Source organism: Scaptodrosophila lebanonensis, unplaced genomic scaffold (assembly GCF_003285725.1).
Source record: "Scaptodrosophila lebanonensis strain 11010-0011.00,11010-0021.00 unplaced genomic scaffold, SlebRS2 tig00000080-arrow-pilon, whole genome shotgun sequence".
In the NCBI taxonomy this organism is placed as follows: domain Eukaryota; kingdom Metazoa; phylum Arthropoda; class Insecta; order Diptera; family Drosophilidae; genus Scaptodrosophila; species Scaptodrosophila lebanonensis.
Genome location: NW_022060561.1, coordinates 4,639,126 through 4,658,879, shown reverse-complemented (window position 1 = coordinate 4,658,879; position 19,754 = coordinate 4,639,126). Strand labels below are relative to the sequence as shown.

General features: G+C 39.6%; 4 protein-coding genes across 4 annotated transcripts; all 4 read right to left on the bottom strand.

Moving 5' to 3' along the window:
- Nucleotides 1–1,671: 1,671 nt before the first annotated feature.
- On the bottom strand, nucleotides 1,672–7,091 carry LOC115625778 (dynein assembly factor 1, axonemal homolog). Its single transcript, XM_030520949.1, has 6 exons — nucleotides 6,934–7,091; nucleotides 6,501–6,871; nucleotides 6,340–6,438; nucleotides 6,204–6,268; nucleotides 6,055–6,140; nucleotides 1,672–5,999 (listed from the first exon to the last, which is right to left on the bottom strand). Exons 1-6 carry the CDS (start codon nucleotides 7,079–7,081, stop codon nucleotides 1,738–1,740), a joined length of 5,031 nt encoding a protein of 1,676 aa, XP_030376809.1. The 5' UTR covers nucleotides 7,082–7,091; the 3' UTR covers nucleotides 1,672–1,737.
- Nucleotides 7,092–7,373: 282 nt separating this feature from the next.
- Nucleotides 7,374–8,138, bottom strand: LOC115626129. Its single transcript, XM_030521382.1, has 2 exons — nucleotides 7,999–8,138; nucleotides 7,374–7,944 (listed from the first exon to the last, which is right to left on the bottom strand). The coding sequence occupies exons 1-2, from the start codon at nucleotides 8,122–8,124 to the stop codon at nucleotides 7,645–7,647; spliced, it is 426 nt and encodes a 141-aa protein (XP_030377242.1). The 5' UTR covers nucleotides 8,125–8,138; the 3' UTR covers nucleotides 7,374–7,644.
- Nucleotides 8,139–8,565: 427 nt separating this feature from the next.
- LOC115625869 (CD63 antigen) lies at nucleotides 8,566–13,892 on the bottom strand. Its single transcript, XM_030521079.1, has 4 exons — nucleotides 13,736–13,892; nucleotides 10,631–10,739; nucleotides 9,988–10,566; nucleotides 8,566–9,927 (listed from the first exon to the last, which is right to left on the bottom strand). Exons 2-4 carry the CDS (start codon nucleotides 10,691–10,693, stop codon nucleotides 9,862–9,864), a joined length of 708 nt encoding a protein of 235 aa, XP_030376939.1. The 5' UTR covers nucleotides 10,694–10,739; nucleotides 13,736–13,892; the 3' UTR covers nucleotides 8,566–9,861.
- Nucleotides 13,893–16,806: 2,914 nt separating this feature from the next.
- LOC115626090 (protein dimmed) lies at nucleotides 16,807–18,526 on the bottom strand. Its single transcript, XM_030521343.1, has 3 exons — nucleotides 18,353–18,526; nucleotides 17,149–17,829; nucleotides 16,807–16,911 (listed from the first exon to the last, which is right to left on the bottom strand). Exons 1-3 carry the CDS (start codon nucleotides 18,524–18,526, stop codon nucleotides 16,807–16,809), a joined length of 960 nt encoding a protein of 319 aa, XP_030377203.1.
- Nucleotides 18,527–19,754: the final 1,228 nt, after the last annotated feature.

Genomic DNA, 19,754 nt, shown 5'->3' with positions numbered 1-19,754 from the left:
TGATCAAATACCTATAGCTTGCCGGACAAATAGCTCCATCGTTACCAAATTATTTTAAACAAGAGAGAACGCTACAGTCTAGCAAGCCCGACAGTGTAATACCCTGTACCCAGGTAAACTTCCGTCACTGAGTTATATGCGCCCAAAGCAGCAGCAAAAAGATGAAGAAGAAGAGCGAACTTGTTGCTGCAGTTTGTGGGGTTGTACTGGCGAGAATTTGTTTCGCTAATAACTTTTTTTAGAATTGATAGAATTGAATAAAATTTTAAACAACAGTAGATAATTATTTATGTGTGCAAAGTTTGGTTTAGGTAGCATTTGAAATGTGGACGCTAGTGACGAAATTCTGCAGTGGGGGAAAAAAAAAATAAACTCGTCCTTACTCGGATCTAGGAGAATCTGGATGCCAACTTTGGTTATTCTAGCTTTTATAGTTTCTGAGATCCTCGCGTTCATCCAGACGGACGGACAGACGGACGGACATGTCTAGATCGATTTCTCTCGTCATGCTGATCAAGAATATATATACTTTATGGGGTCGGAGATGCTTCCTTCTGTATGTTACATACTTTGCACAAACCTAATATACCCTTTTTACCCTACGGGTACAGGGTATAAAAATATTTCTATTGTTGGAAGCAATTACTAAACAAAATTTCGAACTTTTCTAAGTTCCAACTTCAAATACATAAAAAAAAGTATTAGTGATAAATGACTCTGAATTAAATTATTTATCCGAGTTTTAATCGGCTAGTCTCGAATTGTCCTGTGTTTACATAAAGGAAATAGTTTATTTAACTTCTTTTCCCCAAAGCTATACTTACATTCATCCTGGAGTAGCTTTGCACTATAATTTCGGAGTTTTCGAACTTTTCTAAGTTTCAACTTCAAATACATATAAGAAGTATAAATGAAAAATGCAGCTCTATGACTCTGAATTAAATTATTTATCCGAGTTTTAATCGACTAGTCTCGAATTTGCCTGTGTTTACATAAAGGAAATGGTTTATTTAACTTGTTTTCCCCTTAACTTTATTCACATTCATGCTAGAGTAGCTTTGCACTATAATATCGGAATGACCTTTTATACACAACTTGAATCCTATCAGTATGGGGTAATATCAAACTTAATCTGTCGAATGCTCAACCGCACGAATCTGACCCACTTTAGTGGTGAAAAGTTCTTTGCTGGCAGCTCGCGTAGAAGGCACAATAATGGTTCGTGTGCATGTCTGTGCGAGTTGCTTGCTTGCACATGCAGGTGGGGGCGCATTAAGCTGTTGCTGTTTTTATTTTTCTTGTTATTTTCTTGCTTGCTTGCCACTTCCGGAGAAAAGGCAAAATTTAAATAGCTACCTGTGCCTGCATAAGACGAGTTTGCGTTAAGCCGGAATAGGGTTTGTAATAAAGTCGACTGAAATTTAAAAACTGTTTACATGTTTTTTTATGCAGTCTGTTTTAAGTTCAACTAGCAGGTTAACTCGATGAAATATTCAGCTGTTAGGCGTGTGTTAAAGTTTCTTAAAGTGTCAAATCTTTCTTGTTAAATAAAGCATGATTATAATAACTTACTCTTAAAATTTGCTTAGAATAGATATTTATAATTAATTATGAAAATATAGATGCCAATATAGATAGACAATAGTGTATAGCTATATGTTTTGATTTTTGGAATGTTCATTAATTTAATTTAATCCACAATGTATGATTAAAATATTAGGGATCTGTAGAATAAATTTACAGCTCATAGGTTACTTGAGCTGTAACGTCCAATTTCTGCATGACTGCATCTCCATCATCGTTTAAGATTTCGAGATCACAGCCTATCTCCTCAGTTTTAAGTACGCCACAACTTTTATCACCGTCCGCCCCATTACTCAATTGCTTATCTTCAGTTGTTATCTTACTTGTACAATCGAAAATTTGTGGCGTATTAGAATTCGAAACCATTTCGGATTCATTTTTCTCCTCACTAGCAGTTTCAGGAGGCTTCATTGCTAAATTATCATGCTCTTGTTCTGTTAATTCGATATCTGGTCGGGCTGGGCCGCTACCTTGTGATAAAGTTCTTATACGAGTAGCTCCTACAAATTTTTCTACCTCCTCGCCTTTTACCAACGGCTCGATAGAGTGTTCACTATTTTCAACGGCTTTTTTTTTGAAAAATACCTTTTCTGTCTCTAAATAGTCCTCATTCTTTTCCAGTTTGTCATCGCTTTTAAATATTTGTTCAGCTTCGTTGTTATGTAAACTTTTACAAGCAGTCTGCTCTAGGCCTCCATCGGAAATCTTCTGCCCTGAGTTCAGATCATGTTCAGATCCATCTACTTTTGCAACCTCGTTTCTCAGCGAACTTGAACCATCGTCAGGAATCTTCTGTGTTGAGCTCAATTCTGCATCGATCTCGGATACATCGACTTGCTTAGCCTCGTTGTCAAGAATATTCTCGCGAGTGATGAGTTGAACTTCAATCTGTGATTCATCGACTTGCTTCAGGTTTGCCAAGTCCTTTTTGAGTTCCTCATAATCTTCTTCTTCTGAATCGCTTTCTCCATTTTCTAGCAAATTCATTTCGTCACTGCTGATAAATTTATTTAATTTGTTCGCTATTTTCGCCCACTTTGCTTTAGCATCTGTTTGAAGCTCCATAAAAGGATCACTTTCTTTTGATTTTCTAAGTTTAGAAATGTTTCTTTGCATTTTTTCGTGTGTCTCAGGATCAGCATTTAAGGGGTTTGGCTCTCCAATGGCCTCTAGGGCTTCGCGTAGTGCTGTGGTTGAGTTTTTGCGTTCCTCTTTCTTTTCCACATACTGTAGGTTATAGATCTCGCGGAGTGAGGCTTGTTCACGGGGCCGTAATGGCTCCAGACCATCATCAATATTATTACATATTAGCGTTTGGAGCGCACCTTCCGGCAACATGGGCGGTTCCACAACAGGCACTTCCTCCTCCGATTCGTAGTCGGTGGAATCATCCGAGATAATATCATCATCAATGCTAGCGACCTTACTGCTTGCTTCCTGTACCTCCTCTTTCTTTGCGTCCTGCTGTACTTCCTGCTCCAGTGATGGTTCGGGATTCTCAGAAGGCTCTTTAATAACCTCTGCGGCAGGTGGCTCACTTTGAAAAGTCAATGGTATCTCATCAGCGCCTTTCTTCAGCACTGTGTCGCCTTCTTCTTCATCTGAAAGTCCACGTCTACTCTGTTGTTCGTAGAGTCGTTCAGTGCCAGTACACAGTTTTATGTGTTCCGCCAGCTCCTCATCTTTTGTACGTTGCATCATTTTCTTCAGCAGGTCATTCTCCTGCTCCACATCGCTGTGAGATTCTGCCTCCCATGGCATCTCTCGCATTTCTTGCAACATCTCGTTTTCCTCATTAGTGAGCTGAAGTGCTGAACTGCCTGCCTTCAGACAGGCCTTTAACTCATTGTAACTACGCATGCACTCGGCTGCCACTTCGGCGTCATCTCCACACATTTCCTGAAAATTCAGATCAAGCTTTTTAAGAAACTCAGCATCTAAACAGCCCACTGCCTTTTCTGTTTCCAAGGAATAGAAGTGCTCTTCGCCATCGTCATCTTGACCGTTGTCGTCCTGATCCTCATCCTCCTGATCGTCATCGTCATCCTGATTGTTATTGTACTGGTTGTAAAATTCGAGATCTTTGTCATCTGTCTGAATACACCCGGTTTTATCATCCATCCACTTCAGTCTACTCTGCTGTCGTAGTTCGTTTCGACGCAACGCTTCTTCTATCAAATACTCAGCAGACTTTCTCGGTTTTGGAACATACGGCTTGGTCCACAAGCCACGAGTGCTTATCAGCCGTGAGGTGTGCTGTCCATCATCCTCGAACTTTGTAGCCTGCTCTTCCTGTTCTTCATTCGCTGTGTCATAGTCATCATTAGACTCCTCACTGTCGCTAATCAGTGGTGGCGGCGGTGGCAGTTCCTCTAGAGCGCCAGTATCTTTCTTCACTACCATCAATCGGTTATCTACAACTTCCAGAGTATCTTCATACTTTTCACGTTGAGCGAAGCAACGTCCTGCCGATTTTGAAACAAATTTCTTGCGTTTCTCTAGTTCTTTAGCTATATCGGCATCCAAACTCTCTGGGGTGTCTTTATTGAGCTCAGGCAGATTCGGGGACTTGAGCAACTGCTGCGCAGCACGGCACTTCTCAGACCAAGTTGTGCCACGTTTACCTAATTTCGAAGTTTGCTTCGGATCTGACAAAGCTGTGAGAAAGTCGCCGAACACATCCAGACATTCTCGTATGGACTTGCCTTTGGCTGGATCTTCCAGTTCTGGTGGCACAATCTTCTCCACTTTCGGGTCGGCAGAGTAGCTGTATTCCTCATCCGATTCAATCGGACCAAAATCGAAATTTGTTGGCTTCTCCGCAGTGGTTATCTCATTATACTGTAGTTCATTGATAAGCTCATCTAACAAGGCGACACACACCTCCTCCGGATTGGGCTCCGTCGCTTGGGACTTTAATTCATTGATGGCTTCCTCGTAAGCTGTATTCACCTTATAGAGCATTTCGTTTTCATCCTCCAGCTCTTGCAGCAGTTTGCGTAGCGAGGCCTCTTCTTCGGCCATTGCTTCACATTTGCGAGCGCATATATTTGCGGCCGCTTGTTCGCTACTTTCCTTTATCAATGGCTCTATAATTGGTTCCGAATCCTTGCCTTCAACATCAGTCACAATAAGTGTTGGCAGTTCATTAACTGCTTGCTCTGGAATCTCCTGCACATCACAGACCTTCAACTGAAGCATGCGCTCTTCTGCCGGCCAATCATGAGCTGGCTTATCGCAGCCAGCGCCAAACACGCGCTTGGGCACATCGTCGGAAGCGTCAATGAGCACTTTTGCAAACGCAATCGCTTGCTCGTCGTCATCGGCATCTGTCTTTTCAACTACTGGCTCCGATATGACATTAGTCGTCACGCTATCAGTCTTAGCAGCAGCTGGTTTTAGTTCGCGCTGACGCCGTTCCGCAAACTCTTGTTCCAGACGCAGCGACCTCGGAGCACTGGAACTCTGTACTACTTCTTCCTCTGCACTCGCCGTATCATCAGTCAATTCTTCTTCAAGGCTAGGTATCTCATTCTCAATCGACAGCCTTACCCACTCCATATCTTCATCCATTTGACGGGTGAGGTCTCTAAGGTCTTGCTCGACCTTGTCATTTGCTTCAGCACATTCTATTTCATAAGCCAATTGCTCCGCAGTTTTTGGCAAAGGACTTTGTTTAAGGTCAAAGTTACAGGGCCTGGGGGTTTCCGCACAGCACATCTTGTCATCGAGCTTAAAATCGGTTGTAATGTCGCTAATCGTTTCTTCTTCTGCAAGATCATCCGCCAAGCCAGCGTACAACTCCTTGATCTCTTTTAACTCTCCTGCAACGTCTGATTCGTAACTACTAATTGGCTCTTCTACTTCGCTAGTAGGCTGAGATGGTAGTTCCTTTACCCCCTGTTCTTGTAAATTCTCTTCAATTTCATTGCTCTCTTTGGATGATTTTTCCTGTTTCGTTTCCTCTATGGCAACAATCTCAAATTGGGTGCAAGTCTTAGCTTCATTTGATCCCAACTCCTCAGTTTCTTCAGCTTCATTTTCGTTTGTTTCGGTATGAATTGGTGATTCGTTAGAATCGTTCTTCTGGAGCTTAGATTTCACAGATTTCGGTATTAAATTCCGGTTGCTGGACTGTTCAGCAATTTGATCTGCAAGCGAATCTGAGGTGCAGTTACTGCCTTCATCACTGGAGGCTGAATGATCTGAATTATCTTCAGATGCTGAGCTCTGTTTGGTTCTCTCGCCTTCCACTTCCGCCCAAATGTCGTCAACACTCCCATTTTCCAGAGCAGCGCGCGTGTGACCCGCGTGAGCTCTTTCGTCAGCCTCTTGCTCTGCTTCCGAGTCCGTAGACGTCAGGAGTGAATCCTGCTGATCGGGTGGGCGATGTCGGTTGCGCAGACGAATGGTGGCTGAAGGTAATTTGCAATTAATATTAATTTACTTTCTAATTATAATCGTGTTTACAATTAACGCTGTCCCGAATTTTTTTGCGCTCTGCTCGATTCCAACGATGATTCTCTTTTCGCTCCCCTTCATAGCCACCCACCTTCCTGAAAGTTAAAAAATTACACTAATGAGCTGTACATATGGATTAATTTAAAAATCTTAGTTACCAGGCCTCAGCACAGGCACGATCGCGGGGAAACACTGGCCGACTATCCAAATAGGTGAGCTCTTTCTGCATAAGAGTTAAGCATTTAAGACTTATACCCAAATATTTTTAACCCCCCTTCCCCCTTCCTCACTTACACAGGCCAATATCAATGTCTTCCGATATTGTGGAAGGCGTGATACTACAGGGTTTCCCTGAAGTACCAGCACTCGTAAGTTCGGCATCTGTTCGAATATCTATACAATTGTAAAGGAAGGAAAGAATGAGAGATCCCAGCAACATAGCAGAGAGTACTTACTTTAACGACCAATATATCGTCAATGCGATTATTTGCCAAGTCTAGAACAGATAGAGTCTTACAGTTGACCAAATGGGACAGACTGTCGCTGTCTTTCAAATAATTGGAGGACACGTTGAGAGTGTTCAGCACGGGCAGTACATCGGAGCCTATATTGTCAAGTTTGCGTATGTGGTTCGAGCTAAGATTGAGGGTATCTAGCTGGGGACAGCATCCCAGATTGTCAATGTGCTGTATTAAATTATTTTGTAGAAAGAGACACTTCAACTTGGACTGCTGATCGAGTCCCTGGATTTCCGAAATGGCATTGCATTCAAGCCAGAGGCATTTTAGCTCAGTGTACTCCTCCAAGCATTCAATGTACTGGAAACCTGGCAGGCATTAAATATTACATTTAATGTTCGTGCTTATCCCACCCACTACCCCGACTCACCCTGATAGTGCAAGTAGAGAACATCATTGAGACGCGGCGTTTGATAGAGTTTATCACGTTTGCACAAATCCCGCAGTCCCTTCTGGGTCATACGATTCAGACCGGTTATTTCCTTACGGGCCGATGATGGCCCCGCACATTGAGCCATCGTTTATATTAATGTAGTAGGTTGTTTTCAAATAGGTTCTTCAACTTATATGAGTGAGCCGGCCCAGTTTTTCTATACAACTCTCACTCAGACTATTCAAAAAAAATTATGTTTCGCACAATAAGCACGGTGCCTACTGTTGTGGATATTTATTGAACAAACAAAGCGGACTTCACATACACAGTAGTATAAGCTTCCACACGGTTGCTATGACTCTATTAAATATAGTTGAAATAACAAATCCGCCTGGTGTTTTCTAAACATCCAAAGGCCACCATAACTACTATTAATGTGTTGGTTTATTCTTTATTTTTTTCTCAACAAAACTTATATCGAATTAAGATTTTTGCAGCATTATTATTATATGTATGTACAAAGTGTAGTATTAATAATAGCTTTGTTATTCTTCTGGTTCTACATTAACTTAGACTTCAGTTTTCACAACTATTATTTATTCAGTTCAAAACTTATAGTAAATAGTTAAGCCTATGGTTTTTACTAACATTTCCTCTCTTCTTATCTAGAACTCGGAATTATTTACTATTTTCAGGCTGCGTCTTTTATTAACTTAGTTCGAAGTCAGCCTGATCAGGTGGGTATGCTATAACATTTTCGGCTTCCATTAGCAGTCCAATAGCCTGAAAGTTTTCCTGCCACATCGCATATTTTTGCATGGCACGCAGATATTTTATAGCTTCAGCCTGGCTTTTAATTTCAAATTTCTTGACTTGACTTTCGTCGGCGGTATCGGTGTCAGAGTTTGTGCCTGAATTTCTTGACCCGTCTTTAATAATATAATCGCTTAAATCCATTGCAATCCCAGACTCTTCATCGTCGCTAATGCCACAATCGTCAGTTGCCACCTGAAGCGTATACTTATATTAAATGAATAATAATAATTAATTTTGGAATCTCACTTTTGCGTTTATGCTTGTACTTGGATTTGTTTCATCAGTTCTCAAATTCAAATTGTTCTTCAAATTGTTCATTGTGGTTAAACTTATTGCACTTTGCAGCACTTTATCCGCGATTTGTAAATCCATAAATCGTGGATTTAAATTTGTTTTATAACTTGCATCTCATGAATTCTTTATTATGAATAACAATAACATAAACAAATCAGCTGTTTCGCTATGTTGTTGTTTCTCTTTTGGCATTCTGTACTTTCCGGAATGTGGTTACACTGAAATAGGTGTGACCAGTTCTTAAAATCCACTGCAGAACTTCGTTTACTACAGTCATTGTTAAATTAATTCTTCAGACTGGTTTTATATGATAATCTCATTTTAAAAGAAAATAATAATAATCGTCCCATCCGCCATTTGAAAGTCGGTTAGGAAACTCACAAACACTACGTGCTATAAATTCCGTTAATTTGAATTCTAGCTAAACAGTGTTGGAAATGGCATTTACTTGCGCGCAATTTTTAAACCAATCGAACACCAATTTATATTTAAGATTGAGAATAAGAAAAAACGGAAAAATATCTTTTAAAATTGTTCATTTATTTAAGTTTTCAGTGCTGCACAGTTGTTTACACATATTCAAATACAAATAATTTTAATTTTATATTATGTTCTATATTACTTTGTTGACAATTATTATTGCAATACGTTGCGTTTGTGATATAAGTGGGTAATAACATTCAGTTTACTTGGATAATTCAATTTTGTGATCGTCCATAAAATCGCATTTCATTAAAGCCTCACGATGCCGCCATATGCTCGATTTTAGCAATTCGTTTTCCATTTAATTGTTTTATTTTTTCTGAGATTTGTTTTTAGAAACTTACACTTACAAATACATATATGTATGTATGTAAAAATATGCTAATGCATTTACTTTTATTAATCAGATCGGTTGTGATTAATTGCATTTTAAATTAAGGGTCCCATAGGCTTGTGAAAACAACTGGTAAATACCACACACGATAATAATATCAATATCAATTAAAATTTCTTGGTTTCTTCCAGTATTATATATGTAGTAATAATGTGTATGCGCGGGTGTATCAAATGAGATTTTCTTTCTTTAATTCGGGGTACAATAATAATAGTTTTTAAGGGCAAATATGCCAATATATCAAATTAAAAATATATAAAAGGTGGGTTACAAGGGTTGGCTGCGAAGACTTAATTTTTAAAAATGTAAAAAGGCAGCCATCGAGGATTCAGCAGGATTCAGGATGTACGGATATGTATGTATATATACATATAAAATCTTCAAAATTCCTCAAAAATCCTATCAATTGTGGCAAGGACACTTTCATAATGAAAAAAGCTTGGGCTGATGATTGGTTGATGTTATGAGATTTTAGAAAAGTTACATTTAAGCGATATATGATTGGATGATAACTGAGTTGTTGAGCAGCATTCTCTGCTTGTGGTTTAATATTATATTTATAATATATTCGTATTTGATTCTTTTTTTGGCCAAGAGATATTTGTTTAAGATTCTTCTGTGAACTTTACGGACTTATTTTAAACGAATGAGCTGTTTGAATTGCACAAGTTGGATGGATATCTTTATGTTATGGTCAAGGACCAAGATACTCTAACGACTTAAAATTGTAAATCTAAATAAAAAGCGCGGTTTTCAGATAAATAACAAATTCGAAAATGGAATAATGTGTGTGAGTGGAATGTGATTATAGAGTGTGGGTGTGTGAGTGAGTTTGTTGCAGACCCGGCAACAACAAATTTCGTATGCGTATGTAATCTACAAACTACCATAAAAGGCCGCTAGCTCAGAGGCGGCACACGGGATCATTGGAACGCAGATTAAACGTGATCGTAGTTGCGGCGAAACGAACGATACAAACAGCAGGCAAAGAGTATGGTAAGGAGCTACACGTATATAAATAATTAGCTACCATTACGTAATTAGATAGCACTTCAAGCACTTACCTGTATGCCCGCCACAGCCAAAACCACGCCGGCCAGTATTAAAGTCTTCGAGTCGAGTATGCCGAGCAGCTTGCGCAGGCAGCCCTCCTGTATGGCATGCACGGTGGTGCACTCCTTGGCCTCGTTCAGATTAATTACAGTGCAGCAAGCAGCTGGCAATGTCTTGTTGGCAAAGATGGGCTCCCAGTCGTTGGGACCATGGGTGCCGCAGCAGTCCAGTTCGGTTTGCAATAGGGTCCAGGCATCGCGATAATCCTCGCGTTCCTTATAGTGCTTCATTGTCGAATTGAACTGTGTTTCCATCAATTGCGGCAAATCGGCATGCTTTATATAGCCAGCTATGCCCAGGCCTATTTCAAACAAAAATATGACCAGAGCCAATATGGCAAAGCTGAGTATCATGCAGCTGCTCTCCTTCAGTGCGCCACAGCAGCCCAGGAAACAAATGAAGGCCACGGCAGCCCCCACAATCATTAGTATGATCGGTGCAGTCCAGATATGATCGCTCACAAAGTTCGAATAGTGCGCATAGTTCAGCTGAACCATAGCCCCCACGAGCAGTATCAGGAGGCCCGTGAGCTATATAAAGCAATGGTTTACATACTCTACAATCAATGGGTATATAATGGGTTCTCATACTCACAGCAAAGAGCAGATTACAAAAGAATGTTATGTATTTGACACATGTCACTCCGCCTGATGCCATTTTAGCCCAAAAGCTACGACTTTGCGCTTCTCTGGATGTGGACGAACTGTGAATATAAAAAAAAAAAACAAAACCTCGTCGTATCAATGGAAGGATATATACTAATGTGAGCCCCACACGCACAAAAACCTGACACCAACTCGACCACACATCAATCAATAAACTGACCGCACACACACTCACCCACAGATAATACACACATGTGAGAAACCAAACCACCACCACCAACAACGCGGCCACCTCCTTCTTCAATGCACGCAATCCACTGCCCCTGTCTGTCTGGCTGGCTGGCTCGCTGGCTGGCTTAACCCTACAAATGTCCACTCTCTTTCCCACACATCATTGGCCAGCGAAAGTTCCCCCCAGCCATTTGCAATTCATGCTTATTGTCGACGCTGGCCTAGATTTTGCTGCATTATTATTTGTTATTACATTTTATTTGAGTGCCGCCACTTGCATAGTTATGGTTACAAGGACGCAATCCGACAAAGCCTCGCAACTGAATGCAACTGCCGCGAAAATCAATAAAAAGTCGATGGCCAACTCGACGTTCTCCCCACAGACATGGCTGCCACCACTGGAAGGGTGCAGCGTTGCAGCTTGTCTGGGGTTCCGGCCATTTGGAGTTAATACACACGAAGAAAATAAATAAGCGCCACTATTTGAATTTCATGCGTACGTGCAATCAGCAAACAAGAAAAATAACATTTATATTAACGGACGCAATAAGTCTGATTACACGATTAAAGCTAAAAGTTAATAAACTGCAAATTAAATATTTTAAAACTCACTCCTTGAAGCTATACACGGTCATTTTTTGTATAAACAACTTTGGCACAACTTTAAACAAGACAGTCAATTGACGACTATTTGAAATTTGAAACCACCTATGCTATATGAATGATTTCCTATCTTTTGTGTAGCTTATCGCAAAATGAATCATTTGTCTATTCTTTTTCTGTATATTTATTTAATAGGCTATCGCTTAAAGCTGTTATCAATGACGACGCATTTAAACAATCTACAATTTCAATTTATGTTCATATTTAATCAAGTAGTTCTACATTATGTATCTATGGCTACCTACTATCTGAGCAATGTACAAGCATAGAATTTGAACTCTTCAATTAGAAGTGGTCGCAGGTCGCCCTACCAATTAACTTGATAGCTCATGCTGATGGTGCCTGTGGAGCATGGAATGCTGAGTGCTCAACAGTTGTTGCGCATAAATGCGTTGAAAAAATATAGCTAATGCAGCTAAAAACACAGAAAATCGATCGACTAGGAATTGTGTCATCCAGCGGCTTTAAGTGGTTAATAGCGCCACTGGGCCAACTGGCCATGCATAGTTAAGTGACGGCCTAAAAAAAAACGCGGAAAATTTGACGTGAAAAAGTTCACCTGTCACAAGGACCAATCAAATAAGAGCCCACACCAAAGGACAATAAGGACGCCTTGTCAATAGCATAACACCGCGTCATCGCTGGAGCGAGCAAAGACGGCACAGTGGGTTACAGAATATTTTTGGATCATAAGCATTTCAAACCATAGTCAGAGAGTCCATTTGAAATGCCCAAAAGGAAGGTAATATTTATACCAACAATTGTTTAATAAGTAGTTATCGAATTGATATTAAGTAACAATTTTGATAGAGGTTTTGATTTGAAGCAATAATTTCATTCAAATTACCTTTTTAAGGGTCTACTACTACTTTCTCTCACCCCACAAGTGCTAAGCAGAGACAGAGTTGGATTACAACAATGGATTTAAAGGTTGCGCACCAATGTGCCACATTTTATAGCATCGTCATTATTGTTGGTGTTACAGCTACTGTTGCTACTACCATTGGGGTGTGTTGTAGCTGGCCAGTAAGAAATGTATAGTGGTGTGTGTGTGTTTGTGATTGTTTGCAGATACAGTCAAGCCTTGCTTACTTAGGCCACAAAAATAAAAATAAACACTATGTATTAAGATCAGATTGAATAGTTATTTTTCTATTTTATTGCCTGTATTTTCATCATTTATTCTATTGTCACCTCTGAATTGACTGGAAACATCTTTTCAGAATATGAATTCAATTTTGAAATAAGTGAAATAGGACTTCTTAAGCACTTCAAGAAGACTAACTACAAAAGAGTTTCACAAAATTCAGCTATTTTCTAATAAAAGTGGACAAAATTATAAAAAAATACAATTATTGGCCTTCCATTTCATTGAGGTTTCACTGTACATATGCACGTATATTTGTAGACGCGTGTGTGCATAATGATACTCGAACTTTGCGTGCTAAGAACTAACTACCTAATTCCGGAAATTCACCTATAAACATGGTTAACGATGCAGAGTACCAGGCGTTGGTTTTCTTTTTGATTGACTGACCGTCGCCTTATACTTTTGTTTGTGGGTGGAATGGGAGCTAGGGAGCTAGGGAGGAGGGCAGCCTGTGTTGTGTTTCGACAAAATTTCAATTGATACGCAAAAGTCGAAAGTGTTTGCAATGCCTGAGCGCGCACAGTGTGGCGAAATTGCAGTGACAACGGCAAAGGTTAATAAACTCTGGGCCAGTAACGAACGTAACCAGCAAAAGAGCACGCAAGCAAACTAACACACATACACAAAACACACACCCATACATATACATATATTTGTCTATGCATAAAAATGCGCTTGCACATGTACTGTACATACATATGCATAAGTCTAGCATCGAAATGCAACTTTTTGTTTTTCGTAACTTCTCTCAAATGTAACGGTAAGCCAAGGCGCAAGGTTTCACAACTTGTTTGCTACTACTTTAAGCAATTATTACGCAGCGCTCTTGAGAATAGAAGAAAAGACAGCAAAACAAAAGCCAACAAACTAGAACGGAAGCAGCAGCAGTGAACCTGAAAAGAAGTAATAACTGCAGCCCGTTCTCTCTCCTCCGTCAACAGCTACATACCTACCTGCGCATCACAACAACACAACTTATACATACAAGAACGCACACAATAACAAACCCCAAACTCCTTCACAGGCTTTTGGTAATAACACAAAATTTACCTTTTCTTTTAAATCTCTCAATTCGTTGCACTGGCACTGCCTGCTGCACGTTAAACTCTATTTTATTTATACAAATTAAGAACAAATCGAATCAAAATCGCGGAAACCGACTATTTGTCAAATTTCGTCCGCTCTAAAAAATCCGCGTCCCAACCGATGTAAGCGTACCTGTGACTTTGTACCAATTGCTAGCCGCTAATCTAGTATTTATCGATGATAGAAAGTCGATAGCATATCTGTCAGCCCTGATTTTCAAACTCTAGTGCTGTGAAGTGGAGGCAGTGCGACTGTTACAGTTCGGCCAACTGGTCACACTATATGCTGCGCGGTATATTTGAAATAGTACGTTCGCATGTATTCATACATACTTCACATTTCATTTAAACATTTTCTTATTAAACAATTAGTATTTCGTTAAGAAACTGGACAGCTTGCTAGTATTACCAATGAATGAAATCCATTTTTATGTGTGTTGATAAACATAACTGTTGGCGCCAAAATAGCGAACAATTTTAATTCAATTAGCCATGTACCCTCAATTAAGAACAAGAAATGCGTAATTTTGTATGCTTTATTCAATAACTTTTGTATTTGCATTCATGTATGTAAGTATTATCATCAAAGATAGCGCAATAAACTAATGTTCATATGTACATATGTATTTACCTATTTCAATACATACATATGTACATATAATTCGTTGCTTGTACACACCAAATGCTCATTATTAAACCAATCTTATAATTTATGTACAATACGAGTAGGGAGTTTAAGTATTTTGTTACATATGTATTTGCTTATGGGTTTTATTTTATAGTACACATACACACATATACATACACATATGCATAGTAAACATTTATATTAAACGGAGCTTAAAAGCTCACAATTACACAACTAATTTATGCGCCTATATTGCAGTATCATACATATACATATCTTACGATTTTGTTGCGCACCAGAATTTGACTAGATCGACTCATGCAGTTTTTTATTCGTCTTATTTATTATACATACCATGGCTTAACTCGACCCGTATTCGTTGTAGAAACCCCATACATACATATTGCTCTGTAGCACGCGTCTTTCGTTGTCTTTGACTTGAGTTTCCACCTGGTAAACCCCCCAGAAATATACAGCTATTACGACAGCCCATCCATGCCCAAAACACTAAATCCTGACTAATCAAACATCATCAACAAGCTTAAGCTCGCACCTCCACCACCACCATCATCGCCACTACCACCATAACCCCAGCCCATCACAACACCCATCCATCCAAACTATGGATGTATGCGCTATTTTTCACTTAATTATTCCTAAGACCCAAGCTTCCAAGCACCCACGCATTGAGACACATACTGTGCACCGTTATTTTATTACTGTTTATCGTTCGCACGTCAACGTCAACATATACGAGTATGTATAACAGAACGTATTGGCGTCTCGCTCCCACCCACCCGGAACGGAAGTGTGCCAATTTCAATGCGCCATTCAACGGTTTTGTGTGTTAATTGTTGTGCTTTGTTGTTGCTGTTCTTGTTGTTGTCGTCGTCGTCCGCCACCCCTGCCCTATCGATGCGATGGACTGGACTATACTTGTATAGTAAATTTCAAGTGCATTAAAAAGATCATGGGTGGTAAATTAACTTAGCGGGCGTCACTTTGCTCGCGACGCCATCTTTGGCTCAATGTTGCTGTTTAACGGTAATTGATGCTTTGTTTGTGTTGTTGTTACCCTTGCTGTTGTTCTTGTTGTTGCTCTTATTTATAGCTCCTCAATGAGTGCATAAGCATACATACATATGTATGTATGTACAAGTATGCACATAATACACATAGTACTACGCGTTTTCATCTCCTCGTTTCGCCTTGGTGTTCCATTCGTCCGTTTCGTTTCTGTTGTTCTAATTCTACACACACAACTAATTAATAAGTATTAGTTCTTAAACTCTTAACAACATTTTTTAGATGTAACAAATATGAAGTACTACTATATGTTATGTTTTAAGCACTAAGGAATAACTTTTGGCGTAAGCCTTTATAACGCCACGAGCTCCGTGCTCAGCACAAAATAAAATTGAGCCAAATATCGGAACAAATAACTCTTAGCACTCCAACAAAAAAGCTGCCAATAAATTACAATTATTTTGATTGTGTCCTTATACGAAGTCTACATTACTCAGTGTTCCTCATTTTGTTATTAAAAATGAAATGAACAAGAAAATTGTTTCATTTTGTCATATCGCGAGAATTGTTGAATCCATTTTTTTTTTTTTGGTATGCTTTTTCGAAAATGAAAACGAAAACACATATTAGTTTTAAGAAATAAATTTTAACCAGTGTAGAATATTTGTGAGGTTTTCTAGAAGTCTGTTCCAAAAATGTTGAGGCAAGAATTATTTGTGTGTTTCTTTTGAGCGAGTCTATCATCGTGACAGCGTTTTTGTTGTTCGGTAATCTAAAATTTATCAATTCTTAGTAACATTAATAAACTAAATGAAATGAAAGTAAATTAAAATCGAATTGAATACAGAATAATCTTTTTGTTGCAACAGTGGTTATTTTATAAAAGTTTCATATTTTTGTAGTCCCCCTTCCACAACCAAGCCAAATTCCTAATATAGTTTTTAGTTTAGTGTTACAATAATAATAATAAGGTATGGGAAAATTAGAACAGCTGTCGCACAAGCTTTCCAAAATGCTGTTCCTATTTAAATTATATTTGCTTGAGCGAAAATGTTGGGAGACACAATTGACTCGTGGCGCTAAATTCTAGACCACTCTACGTGTAAATGTAAGTAGTTTCTAATATATTTAATTAATGTATGCTTTTGCTGATATACGCGAAAATGTTCGTCCTTCTATTTGAAGCTATGAATGTGACATTATGAGAGAATCCTTTTGTGCTGCGGTAACTGCTTCAGCTGGTATTGCATACCATATTAATTTGTCTAAGATTCGAAAAGTTGTCTCCGATCGCTATTTCCTATAAATTCATCGTCCTGCTACAATTACATTCTATATACAAAGCTTCCGTTCTTGCTAGCTGCCTACACGATAGATGGAGCTTACAAGAACTCTCGAAACGGCTCATCGAAGTTATCGTTGACATCCGCAAAGCTGGCAGCAGAGGCACCTCCATTGAGTATTAGAGTCGGAGGGGGTGGCGCCGGCTGGGGCAGCAACATTGTTGTGCCCAGATGATTGTGTGACGTCAAGAGTTGCGCTTGTTGCATGGACTGTGGCGGCGGCTGCTGCTGCTGCTGCTGCTGTTGTTGTTGTTGCTGTTGCTGCTGATGATGAAGGTGTGGCAAGGATAGAGTCTGCTGCTGCTGCTGATGCTGCTGCTGTTGTTGCTGTTGCTGTTGTAGGTGCATGGGTTGCAGCTGCATGGTGCTGTTGGCAGCTGCGCTCAGCAAACTGTTGTCTGAGGCAGCAAGCAATGCACAATCGTAGGCGCCAGCATTGGCCAACGCATCATCGAAGCACAGACCATTGGCGGTGACAACATTTGCGGCTGTTGCTGCCACACTGCCCCCGCCACCACCGCCGCCGCCATTACCCTCCGCCGAGATACTAGTGAGCAAAACGCCCCCATTTAACTCCATGGCTGCCGCCTCCTCGTTTCGCTTAGAGAGTATGATGTGCGTCAGATTGATTATGTAATTCTTGGCCAGCGTCAGCGTCTCAATCTTTGACAGCCGTCGCTCCATTTCCACATGTGGAATGACTTCGCGCAGCGACTGGAAAGCATCGTTCAGGCTGTGCATGCGCATGCGTTCCCTTTCATTGGACTCGAGGCGCCGCAGATTGCGCTCCTTGGCGTTCAGAGCTCCCTTGCGGCGTCGATTGGCGTTGGCAGCACTGGAGCCGTTGTTGTTGTTATTATTATTATTATTGTTGGCGGAAGCTGCGGTCTGTTGCAACTGCTGGGGCCGTCCACGGCTCGAAGGACGCGCCGAGGAGTGATGCTGACCGCCATTGTTGTTGTTGGTGCTGCTGCCGCCATTGCTGCTGCCACCGCCGCCACTTGTGTCATCGCTCTGGGAGCTTGAGTCCGTCATCTCCAGATCGTATGTAGTATTGCTTAGCTGCAAAAAAAAAACCAAAAAGAGGTAAACAAAAATCAAATGGTCACTATAAAGCGTCCTCTAATAATTGTTTCACAATTTTTTAACGTTAAGTAATAGGAATGCAAGCGCTTTAAGCGTGTAATTAAAAGCTACAATTGAAGAAAAGCGCATCAACAATGTTCCTAGCCAATTATTTAAATGTTTTCAAAGAACAAAAACACTCTAATGCACCTAATTCTTTTTTATACGATTTGAAAATTGAAAATTTCAAATATATTTCTTTAGAGATATGGAACCAATGCCCTTTTTGCGTATGTCTTAATGTCTTTTTTACACAGTTCTTTCTGGAACCAATCTACCGTGTAAAAACAGAATTAGGTGTAATTAATTAATATCTACTAATTTATACGCTAATACAAATAAAAAAAAAAAACAAAAATCCGGAAACAATAAAAGAAAATATATAAAGAATGCTTTAGAAAAGCAAAGCTCTTTTTATTTATGCATATTCATAAACAAATAAATGCATTTGCTGTCTCACCTGTGAGGTCCTTCTCGTAGCGCGTCGGACAGGACGCGATGCTCGCTCCGCCGTTTCTGGCGATAGTCCATTGTGTCCGTCTGTGTTGTAGCTATTGGTGCCATGTTGCAGCTGCTCCTGAAGCTGCATAAAATCATGAGTACCCATCAACTCAGTCAACTGTGTGGCATTCATCTTGGCTTCTCGCTGAAGTACTGCGAACAAATATACGTGATGATGGACACTTTGCTATTATTATCCTTTCAGTCTTCTGTCAAATTAGTGCGCATTTCTTCTGCCCGTTCGTAATTAAGTTGGTTAGATCATAATACTATAATAAAATAGACTTCCTCCTGACATTTTTATCTAGATCAGCATCGATTGCTATAAACATACACCACAAACACACAGCAACGTGTTATCTTTAATCGATAGAGCGGTATCAAAAAGCTTGTGTGTTCGGATTTCGAAGCACGTGACTGATAAGCCTTTAATGTTGATGTCAATCGATCTGAAAATTTCGTTACTTTACTTACAGTCTACAATTTGTTTCAAAATCAAAAGCATGCAAAAGCAGCGGACTGTAATATCCAGAACCAGCTATTGAATCATTCCCACAGCTACAAGTATTTGGGACAAGCGTCTCACATTTCATAAGCACATATGCTGTGTCACAAAGACGCCAAGTTAGAGTTAATAAAATGAGGTGGGGTTAATAAAATGAGGTGACTCCTAATCAGCAAAAAACTGTCACTCAATCCGAACTGAAGAATGCGAATTCTGCAAGCCAAAGCTCTTCGCCTGCTACCTGGTGTCCCTCGTATATGAAAACGGCAAACATAGATATGCAAAAAGTTGATGACGTCCTTTAGGAGCAAGCGTCTTCGAACCCATGCAATATTCTAGCAAAAGGACGTTTTATAATGAACAGGAAGCTGAAGAGGTTACATCCTATTGACCTAGCCAATATGTAGGTTAATATCAGTTATAAATAATATGAAATGTAAATAAGACTAAGCTCCTAGTTTTAGTTGTAATTGTAATTTGCTATAAGTTTAATTTTAGTTATTTAAATACTCAAAGTATAATTAAAGTACAAAGTATAATTAAGTGTATATATCAGAAGAAAAAAATGTGAGTGTCAGGTGAGATGTTTAACATTTTTATTTGTTTGTTTTTAAAGAGTCGATTAATCGTATAAAGTCAAATGCATACCTAAATTTACAAACTATTACTTGAAATAGTCGCTGATTAATGCCTAATCTTATCGAAAACGACAATGAAAATTAATTTTTTTCAGCTTTACGACTATTTGATTTTATTTTTGGGAAAATTGCCTCAAAATTGCCTGACTGAGGCCCAGGCATATATATTTTTACAGCAAAATTAATGAAAGTAACTAAACAAAAAAATAGCAAAACGT